Genomic DNA, 10973 nt, shown 5'->3' on the forward strand with positions numbered 1-10973 from the left:
AAAGTTCAGAGTTTGGACGTATGAGAGAAAGAGACAAAAAGTAAAGTCTGAGCCCCGATTCACAGTAATTACAGGTGATTGATAGGCCAAAGGTGTCATCTTCTCTCAAGTTTTATATTCCCAGCGAGAATAACATAACGTCTGTAGCTCCGCCCCGAGAATCTAATATTCAAATTAAATGACAGGGTTAAATGTTTTCTGTGTTATGATGCAGCATTTCATTTTCCGATGATAAGTAATGTATGATTTCTCTCCGTATGGTTCTAGGTTGACAGATGGTGCTTGGGATGACCGATTTCAAATCTTACCTACTGGATCATACATGTACGCATTTCGCGCATTTTCTATAACAATTTCCTTTTAAAATTATGAAAATATGTCAGCTTTGTTCTAAGAAAAATTCAACTTTATATAAACTTACACCAACATTTCTTGATTTTTTTTAAACCAACACGACACTTTGAAAATCTCGGAAAAGTATTTTTGCCGCGTAAAAGGCCATTGCACACTATACAAGAATTTCTAGTTTCAATGCGAACACAGTTTTTTTTTCTTTTTAAATAATTTTGATATATTTTTAAATTAAAAATAAGGATATTTTGCATTGCATAACTTTTTTTTAAATCTGTAGAATTTAAAGCTATTATTCCCTATTAATGACATTTTTATAAAATATTTACGGTTTTTAAACTAATAATAATATTTAATAGTTTTATCTGTCATAGTTATAGTATTTCTTTAATTTTCGACGGAAAACTTGGTATACGTTTGCTGTTTAATTCATTTTGTTGGCATACATCAAAATTCATCCAACTGTCGTCAGCATCTTAAGTCCTTTAGTTATCAAAGCCGAAAAATAAATAGCAAGCATTTGATTGGCTTAGAGATTGATTCCAAGTCGTCGTTGAAAGCGAATCTAATAAACTGCTGGTTTGACAAAAAAGACGTAAGTTTTATTTTGAATAATTCTCTTTGCCATTCAGTTAATGCGTCATCACAATGGAAACAGCGAGTAATACTTTTCTATGTATCTTCGCAAAGTTTGGACAAAAGAAACTGTGAAATTTGCATAATTACATGTAAATATTATATGTCAATCTTTAACATGGAAGGCGGAAGTGACTACTGGCTGTATCCGACTCGTGTGTAACATGCTGTTTGTTTTTTCATGTAATTTATCCACCATCGTTGAGACTTGCCCAATATATATGGAATACTACATGCCTTGTTTTTTATTTTGGAATTGCATTTTGGATGGACCTTCGGGAATTATCTGCTTCTAAATCCTTATGGCACATAGCGCGCCCAACCAGACCATTTACCAAAAGAACTTTAGTGGGCTTTTTGTATTGTTTATTTGTTGTTTGCTCATTTTCAGTAATTTGATAAGGTTTGTTGTGCTGTTATTTTTTGTCATCATCGCTGTGCGCCAAAACTCCTCTTGGATATTGGGGCATATTCTATCTTACTAGAAAGAACGGGGACAAATAAGTCATAAAAATGTCATCACTATGTTTATATTGAAACCAAATATAGACATTAAACTTAGTAAAATAAAACATAAGCAAAGGATTGACATTAGAATACAAAATGGTTTTGGTGAAAGATAAGACGATTGGTTTAAAGGACTCGATGGACGTGGTCATTTTTAGTCTTTATCTTCTTTAGACGAAATTGAAATCTAAAATATTTAGATTTTTTTTCTTTACTTTATATTTTATGGTCAAAAATATCATTTTAAAATTTCAAGCAATTCTGATGGTCAAGTCGTTGATCACTCAGACTCTAAAGCCGATAAGTCAATTTTATAACAACAACAACAACAACAACAACGAAATCCCTTAATTTACAGAGATGAGTTCATTTTCTTTACTTTTTTATTGTGCGTCAAACATGCATAAATAGCAAAAAATTCTTGAACTTAAGAGAAACAACCAACACTACATGGAATGCTGTTTGGACTCGTGCCAGTGTTAAAAAGGAAAATCGTTCTTGTCATCTTGATCTTGTCAGTTTCATTTTAACTGCTTTTTAGATAGACCCGATCTCAACGTAGCGCGCGAGTTTTCTTTAAATGCGGTCATTCAGCCGTGATTTCCTGTCACGCTTGCTCATTGCTGTCCCTCTTCTGGGGATGTTCGCTGTCGCTGCCATCATGTTTTGGACGTTCAACACAACTAACCACAGTGAAGGGTGTAGCGAACATTCCGACCTCTAGGAAACTCCTGTGAGAAATCTACTCCGTTTTATAACAACAGGATGTTCACAAATTTGTTTGGTGACATTTTTATTTATCTTTTAACAGTGTTAGATTGTAAATCAAAACAAGACAATTGTATCTATCGTAAACTTTAAAATCACTGACGCCATAAACCTTGATTCATTGGTTTGAACATAATATACATGCGTATGTTGTAAGTTTTCAGGTCCCCCAAAACGAGCCATTTTTAACACAGAAGGAAAATAACAAGTCTATTTACATGCAAAGTTACAAGGAAATGGTAATAAAGGCAAAAACTCTAACATCTAACTTCAACGTTAATACTGTTTGATCAACAACACAAATAATATATCACTTGCAGGTTCTTGGATTTCGTCGTAGTAGAATCTAGAATATTAATGTTTCTCGTATATCAGGAACTGAAATATACAATTAATATGTAAATGTGTTATTTGTCTGGCTGATCAATGAGAGAAAAAAGGTAATCATAAATCGAAGATTTTTCTGTTACTTAGAATTTCATTCATAAATACTAAGAAATTAAAGTAAAACTGATTTCGTGAAAATTCGTGGATTGACTACCTTGTATTTTTGTTGGTACATGCATGCTTTATCTATAATTGCTAAATGCTACATTACACGTAGGTGACACCTTTGACTCACCTGCTGCAATAGGTGTGGCAGTTTTGGTTAGGGGTTAGGTACACACAGGCGGAACAGAGTGAGCTTTGTATAAAGGGGCGGATCATGGGAGCCGGTTCACCTAAATACAGGAAGGACAATATTTCACCGAAAAGTGAAAATCAAGTGTGTTATGTGTACTTAATCAAACACTTCGTCGTCATTATTGTTTTTTACCCCTCTAACCCTGATGCATACATTCTTTTTTTTTTTTACTTTGAGAAATTTATATCGCTAAAAATGTAATAATTGAATTCGACTACTGAATAAAAGTCGCCTTTGCCGACTTTAATTCATAAAAGGGAATTAGTTTCAATACAAAATTAATTACAAATATTGTCCACAACTGTGGATTACGTTCTTTTTAATTTCAATTCACAAAATTTATTTTTTCTATTTTTATTGTTTACAATGTTTCAGAAATTCAACCAAAGCTTTCCGTACACACGAGGTCCTCATCGATTAAATACTTACAGAATATGGAGTCTTTTCCTTTCACTCCACAGAAAAGTTCAGGAGAGTAGTTCAAAGCTCGATCTAGAAAAAAAAATGACAAAGTTGACCTTACTGTGACCTTGAAGAAGTAATCTAAATTTACATGCGGATTGAATGATAATTCATGCCATGTAAAAATATATGCATACTTAATTTGTCTGATGGGTCACCAACACCTGCAAAAAGAAGAGAATAATATTACACACTCATAGCATGTAATCAACAGGCTAATCTCACTTCTGTGATTTTGTTTGAACTGTTTAAGATTGAGGAACATGATGTATTTAAAGTCTTAATTAGCTGGTGTCTTGTAGATCGGGTACACCTACTGTTATCGTATCTGGCACAGTAAAGGTCCGAGCACTCCCGATAGAGGCCGGGGTCACTGCTGCATATGTTACACAGAATGCCGTTCATTGCATTGATGGAGTAATAGTCTACACCTGAAACAGCAGTAAATCATCGATAGAAAACAACCTAGGGATGTGAGGCGACAAATCAGACACAACATGTATGAGACAAAAACAACGTGGATTCAAACTCTAACGTTAGGTACCATCGTCTAGAACAATGCAAGTATTTACCCATCTTTCCAAAAACACAGTGTTGTTTTAAGACTTTCTACAGTTATGCAGCATAAAGAATAATTCAACCAAGTACATTTGGTTTACTTTGATCCTTATGGGTATTACCTCCAATACCTTTAGAGGCTGTAGTTGTCTTTGGCGGCAGTATGGTTACTCCGGGTGTGGTATTAATAGATGTTGTTCCAGAGACGATGTCCTCCACTGTTGTTACTCTGGCTGGTGTTGTTGTCGCTTTAATTGTTGTTGTCTGGGAAGTAGTTGTTGGGGGATTTGTTGTTGTTTTGGTTGTAGTTTGTGATGTTGTTGGAGACTGCGTAACAGGTTTGACGGAGCCTGAACACAAATATAATATAGAGTAACTCACATAAAGCACGGACAACGTGGTATTCAGTGCTAGATTTGATAAACATTAATTTGAATAGATGTAATTAAGTGACGGAACTTACACGAACAGTAAGTCTCCGGACAATTATTAGGACAGTTGTCTGTACACCACTTGTCCATTCCGGGAATGTTAGCCACTTGACCTATGGCCTTACAAGTCGTGACGTCACCAGTGTCTAATTTCTGAATCAGTGGCATCGAGGGATCTAATGGATGGAGAATTAATTAAATATAAATCTGTTTCCAGTTTTACTTATAAAAACAAATGTCAAACTTTATTGACATTCTAACAAAAAGAACCAACCTGAACATTGGCAAACATCCGGGTAACAGCTTGCGTCAGTCGAGGATCCACAATTATCTTGACACCATTTGTTCATTCCAATTATTTGAGAGTAGTAATTGATAGCTATACATGTCTTCTTAGAAGGAACAATATCTGATGATGTAATTGACGGAAACGTTAAGCAACAATGCGTGAACTGATTCCAAATATAGAACAAAGTCAACAAATGTAGAAGACACGTATCCAATTTGCTTTTCCAAAATATATCTATTAAAATCAAGTTATGATTGAATTGCACGACATTTCTACACACCTTACAGAACAAAATTAGACAGAAATTGCCTTTTAACTTGACAATGATGTTCAAATTATTATTTAAATGCATAACGTTTCTACCGCTTGTGGGACAAATTTTGACATATATTGCCTATCACCTTGACAATGATGATCTTTCATTCCAATAAAAGTTATATCTCTTCTGAAGCCATAATTGTTCTTTATTTTATAGTTGTTTGACTTGCTGATGGCAGTATTGGTAGTGGTTGTACAATACTTTAGTAGCTAGTCTTATTGATGGCAACAGTGGTAGTGGTTGTACAATACTTAAGTAGCTTGTACTAACCGATGGCGAGTGGTGTTCTAAACTATAGTAGTTTGTACCAACCGATGGCAAGTGGTAGTGGTTGAACTATATGAAAGTAGCTTGTATAAACCGATGGCAACAGTGGTAGTGGTTGTACTATACTATAGTAGCTTTTAATAACCAATGGCACAGTGGTGGTGGTTGTTCTATGATTTATAGTAGCTTGTACTAACCGATGGCAAGTGGTAGTGGTTGTACTATATTTAAGTAGCTTGTATAAACCGATGGCAACAGTGGTAGTGGTTGTACTATACTATAGTAGCTTGTAATAACCCATGGCAAGAGTGATAGTGGTTGTACTATACTTAAGTAGCTTGCACTAATTAATAGCAACAGTGGTGATGGTTGTACTCAACTATAGTAGCTTGTACTAACTGATGACAACAGTGGTAGTGTTGTACACTACTATACTTTAGTAGCTTGTCTTATTGATGGCAGCAGTGGTAGTAGTTGTACTATACTTTAGTACCTATACTGATAGCAATAGTGGCAGAGAGTGTACTGTAATTGACTTACTAATGGCAGCAGTGGTAGTGGTTGGTTGGGTGGTTGTGACCGGGGTAGTGGTAGTGGTCTCTATACCATTTATCTGATCACCTGTTCAAATAACAATAAATTTATTACAGAATACACGTGACATTGTGACAGGTGTAAGATGTAACACGTGTGTCCGTCAACTCACATTCTGGATAACTTTGGCAGTCTCCCGTCATCTGGCAGAGCCGACATTTTGTATGCAGTCCAAAGCTAACCATTATGTTATCTTGGGAACCTGTTTAAATAAAGATAACAATGTTTGTAAAGGTTTTAGTAGACAACAACATGTAGGCAGTCAAGAATTGTTTCAACTTATCGCATTCAATTAATTTAGTGGCTTTAAAAATTGTGTTGTACTTTACAATGAAATGCACTCACAAAAGAGCCTTTGGCAGATGGAGTCGCTAGTGTCACACGTGGTACAGAAATAGTTGGAGAGTTCTGTGATTTTCTGGGTTAGTGTGCCTAAAAATAATTCGACGGGAAAGGTAACAAATGCGTGCCAAATGTCATTTAATTAAAATGTCATTAATAAATTAAAACTCATAATAGATGTACTAACCCGTGTCCTTAATATCAGCAACATTATCTGTAATGAGATAATAAAATTGATTAATTACAAGATTAACATTGGGCGAGAATTTCAACATGTTTGATATGTACAATTGTACTGTAGCTTACATCCGGGGCAGTAGAGATCTTCACAGGTATTATCATTTCGGCCCTTGCAGTAATGGCAGCCCCTACTGACGAGCACGCGGACAATACCAGGGGCATCTTCTATATAAAATAAAGAAAATAAATTAACAAGAATGTACGGCATCATTTAAGTTAAGCTTCAAACATATAGTAGACTGGTGACTCAATAAATGCCGACTTTGTACCATTTTGTGATGTAGTAGTAATAGTGGAGTGCGCATGCGTCGTTGTTTGTTCGGTTGTCGTCGTTGTCGTTTCCGTTGTTGTCGGTACTGTTGTACTGGTTGTAGATTGAGTTGTGGTTGTTGTGCTGGTTGTTGTGGTGACTGGATTCACGTCTGCAGGAGACAAAACCATTGGTGTTAAGGAATCGGTTTTTAAATTTTTTTTTTTTAATTTCTTGAATTGATCAACAGATGAACAGACAGACAAGGACTTACCCTGACACCGGCAGTGCGAGGCTGGGCAGTACCCCGTGGCACAGTTGTTCTGGCACCACGTGTCCATGTTTGCCTGTCCTGCCCATGCCCCAGCCGCCAAACAAATACTGGAGGATCTCCGGTGGCGGGAGAGTCCGGAACATGGCGGACCACTACATTCCTCTCCCTCACACTGGGACAGACACCACCATCGTATCAAGTCAGAACTGGGCGAAATTTGTTTTCTACAAAAAAACCCCCAGAATCTTCAGAGCTCATATAAATCAATGAAGCCTAGGTTTAGAAATGGTGAAAAGGACTCAAACTCTTAAATGTGATAGCTTTACGCTTTTATTTAAGTTCTGTGTCTGCTTTTCTCTTTATTTTTTACAACTTAGCAATGTGATTTATTGTAACAGTTTGATATGTTTCCATGTGTTCAATATACATTGTTTTGTTTAACCATGTTTCAAAGAAAAATGTCCTTGCAAGTCGTAAATGGCCAAAAAAAAAGTATCAGAACAAAAGAATAAATAAGTTACAAAATAAAAGGTTTTCTTCATAGGCAATATACCTCTTAAATTTTAAGTGTTCGTCGTGCTGTTGTTCGAACGATTGATCATTATTGCCGGTCCCATGCGTGATAGATACATCTGCGCAGTTGTAAAACTCTTCCTGATCCGTTCCGCAGCCATAGCAACAGTCAGTCTGATCAATGTCATTACACCCCCACGAAGCACCTGTTGACGAAAAGGAGACAACTCTATCACAAGAAAGAAATCAACACAGTGCCGGATGGAGAAATATTATCAAGTAAGTAATGTAAAGACATTTTTATTAGACCCTCTAACCAAATTGTGCAATTTTTGATAATATTTAAGACTGTGTCTGACTACAAGAATCTTCAAAAATTAGAACTTTTCCTACAAATCAAATACATGTACTTCCTTAGGTGCGGCACGTTTTTTTTAAACTAAGCTTCAATTTTATGAAATAATATCGTTTTACTGAATCATAACAATAACCATTTATATATATATATATATATATATATATATATATATATATATATATATATATATATATATATATATATATATATATATATATATATATATATATTTTGGTGGTGGTGGTGGTGGAGGAAGGGGTGGGGGGGGGGGGGAGTGTCGTGGTGGTTAACGTTTTTTCCTCTGATTAACCATACGTTTCTACATTATGAATCCACAGCAACGGATACCTGTATGAAATTTCCATTGAAGTATACATCGTTCACACTCCACATCTGTCGGCAGTCTGACCGGTATCACGTGGTATCCGGATCTTCGAACCCTGTATCTCCTTGTCCGGGAATTTCCGATATGGAGTGAATAATTATTTGAAATAGACGAGATTTCAGTGTCATATGGAAGAAGTCTGAATTCCATCCACCCAGAGGGGTTCAAGTTTGTGAAAACTGTTAAATTTATCACAGATCCTTTTTGGTATGTTGATGAAATGTGATTTGTAAAGTATTTCCCGCCAAATTCGTGATCGCGTGGTTTATTCCAAGGATCTCCACATAGTCCGCACTTTCCGTTGTTGTTTTTCCACTGAGACTGAAAAGAAGGATATGAATACTTATACATGTATGTTCATTTATTGTTACTGGGGTTTTCACTCTTGGTGTTTTTTTTACCGTCATTGTCAAATTACTAATATAACGATTAAACAGAACACGCTTATAATGCATTCACCATGACAGCGAAAATCATTATTTAATTGGTCGTCCCTGAAACATCGCTTAGATCGTATAAAACAAAACAACTTTTTTCTGGCCCTAACGAACATTCGAAAGACCTGAAAAGTTGCAATTGCGTGTATAACATGTATATGTTGGATTTCCATTGGTCTATTTCGTTGCTGTTTTAGAAAAGGTCTCTCGGTGTAGATGCCCTGTAGTTTCATGTTGGAGTGTTAGACCAATTAAAGTCAAAACATACAGAGCACTGAACATGAAAATTGATGACCGGTGATTGACCACGGCCCGCCGCCATTAAAGGTAAAATGGGTAGATTCCTGGACTCATAATGGACGAAATGTTCTTAATTAGTTATATTTACCTTTAAAGGTATACAGGTAATTACGGTTGCAAAGTTACGTCATGGCTCCCTTTCTTCGGTTTAATAAACTAATTTACAATATTCGTTCTCTTTCATAAATTTGTAACTCTAAATATTATTTAGAGAAAACAATTACGATTAAGGGACAAGAATTTTCATTCGAAATTTCATTTTTAAGATGGCAATATGTAACTATATTTCGTCGCAAATGGGTCAGTGGGCCGAGTGTTAATGTAGTAATAAGTGGCGACCTGGACAATTATCTGTGATTGTCGGGGAGCAGTTTGTTAGAGATGGGTGCTGATAAGCCCTGTAAAATTCACATCTCGGAGCCCAAGCGCCCAGGGCAAGCCCGTAATTACCATACCTATACACACCGTACACCTGGAAAAATTCAATGATGAATCAACAAAAATCACCCGTCATTGAATTGTCCGATGGAAATTACGAAATTTTAAATAAAATTTCAATAAATTCAAATACGACAAATAGCGTTCTCATTAGCATTAGTTAAGAATATTTAAAAAATATAAATACTCCTACTTCAAACCGAATGATATAGAATAAAAATAATTTTCTTTATATTGGCTATCAAAATTCTCTTAAAATGTAAATATTCAGAAAATCACCATTAAAACAATTGTATATTAAATAAATACAAATAAAATATTAATAATCTCTGTATTTTATGTAGAAAGATGAAAACTTGAGTTTTAAAAGAAAAGAAATTCTTGAGTTTTTGAAATTTGCTTGTACCTGCACCCCTCCACAGTTTTGCCGATGGTCCCTGTAGTTGACCGGTGCCCCCGAAATGTTGTGTCTCCAGAGGGAACCACGCCCAGGCGGATCTAATAAAATGGCACCATAGTCAGATAATTCCACAAATATCGTTAATATATTCCCAAAAGTCTGAAAAACTATCACTAATTTAAAAATAATAGTTCCTTTGAATTCATTCATTTCCTCAGTTTTCTTTTAGGTTTACTCCAAGCCCGGGCGTGAGATAAATATTTACATGACAAAGTCTAGCTTGAATATATATAACTGTCCTAGAATTTACTGCAAATTCTAAAACATTTGAAAATTACTTAAGCATGACTATCAAGATAATGAAGTAAAGTATGACCCATTATCTGATTGGCCAAATTTTCTGGAGCGAATGAAACACTATAAAGTATTTCGGTGCGGGATTACTCTTTGCCTTGAAGCGCTTTTGTGATTGGTCGATTAAGCCTTCATGACAATACTTGCGCGTAGGAATTTTTTTCTTCTGGTGGAGTTGTCCGCCGGCCGTCATTAGACAAAAATACGTAACCAAGAAAGAGAAACATTAGGCAACTGTCTGATTAGAATCTTATCTGGACAGACATTTTTCAGTTTATTGACAATATGACGTAACAATGAAGAGCTTGGTCTGGAAAGTCAACGACTTTTAAATAAAACCCAGCTACAGTTTATTATTCAAGAAAGCATTACAAACTCTGTCATTCATTTGTATTTAATCATAAACCTGATTTTTAAGATACAGCAAACAACACCTTTATGTCATTTTGAGAATGATTTTGAAGGTTCTAAAACATGATTTTCCCTTTTTCGTAACAACCCTTCTCCTAAAATTTTCTTAAAACCATAGAAAAGGAATGTTTGAAGGATATGAATATTTTAAGCAGATAAACAAATTATAGTTATAGGTTACACCCAAACAAAAAGCGCACATACGCGAAATAAAACCTATTGATTTCAAGCTTCTACAAAATACCAGGCAAACAGTTAATGCAGCTCTGACAATCCCTTGTATGCTAACAACTTTTTCATCCCACACTGTTCGTACAGTTTTGTGATTGAAAAAATACATATCTATGACAGCAAATGGGTTAAAATTCATTTCACCAAGTCATAAATGTTTTTTACAGTAACGA

At 35.4% G+C, this 10973-nt stretch overlaps 1 protein-coding gene across 2 annotated transcripts; it reads right to left on the reverse strand.

Annotated features, from left to right (window-relative positions):
* Positions 1–2029: 2029 nt before the first annotated feature.
* On the reverse strand, positions 2030–10147 carry LOC105330259 (uncharacterized). Of its 2 annotated transcripts, none has more exons than XM_066078301.1 (18): positions 9811–10147; positions 8193–8550; positions 7527–7692; positions 6974–7197; positions 6719–6871; positions 6516–6614; positions 6397–6423; positions 6213–6299; positions 5980–6069; positions 5814–5894; positions 4673–4807; positions 4431–4574; positions 4090–4317; positions 3727–3840; positions 3547–3573; positions 3377–3439; positions 2885–2984; positions 2030–2640 (listed from the first exon to the last, which is right to left on the reverse strand). In XM_066078301.1, the coding sequence occupies exons 1-18, from the start codon at positions 10012–10014 to the stop codon at positions 2634–2636; spliced, it is 2307 nt and encodes a 768-aa protein (XP_065934373.1). In that variant the 5' UTR covers positions 10015–10147; the 3' UTR covers positions 2030–2633. The 2 variants fall into 2 exon arrangements, with proteins under 2 accessions (XP_065934373.1, XP_065934374.1); XM_066078302.1 differs by having other exon boundaries at positions 4099–4317; positions 9811–10146.
* Between the last annotated feature and the right edge of the window lie 826 nt (positions 10148–10973).

The sequence above is a fragment of the Magallana gigas genome, chromosome 3, assembly GCF_963853765.1.
Source record: "Magallana gigas chromosome 3, xbMagGiga1.1, whole genome shotgun sequence".
Lineage (NCBI taxonomy): Eukaryota > Metazoa > Mollusca > Bivalvia > Ostreida > Ostreidae > Magallana > Magallana gigas.

Bases quoted from the DNA above. Each gene is read 5' to 3' on its own strand.
- LOC105330259 (XM_066078301.1), bottom strand. From the start codon at position 10,014: ATGAATGAATTCAAAGGAACTATTATTTTTAAATTAGTGATAGTTTTT. The intron at 6,424-6,515 runs GTAAGCTACAGT...ATCTCATTACAG, and splicing joins AGATCTCTACTGCCCCGGAT to ATAATGTTGCTGATATTAAG. The intron at 4,318-4,430 runs GTAAGTTCCGTC...ATTTGTGTTCAG, and splicing joins TCCGGAGACTTACTGTTCGT to GCTCCGTCAAACCTGTTACG.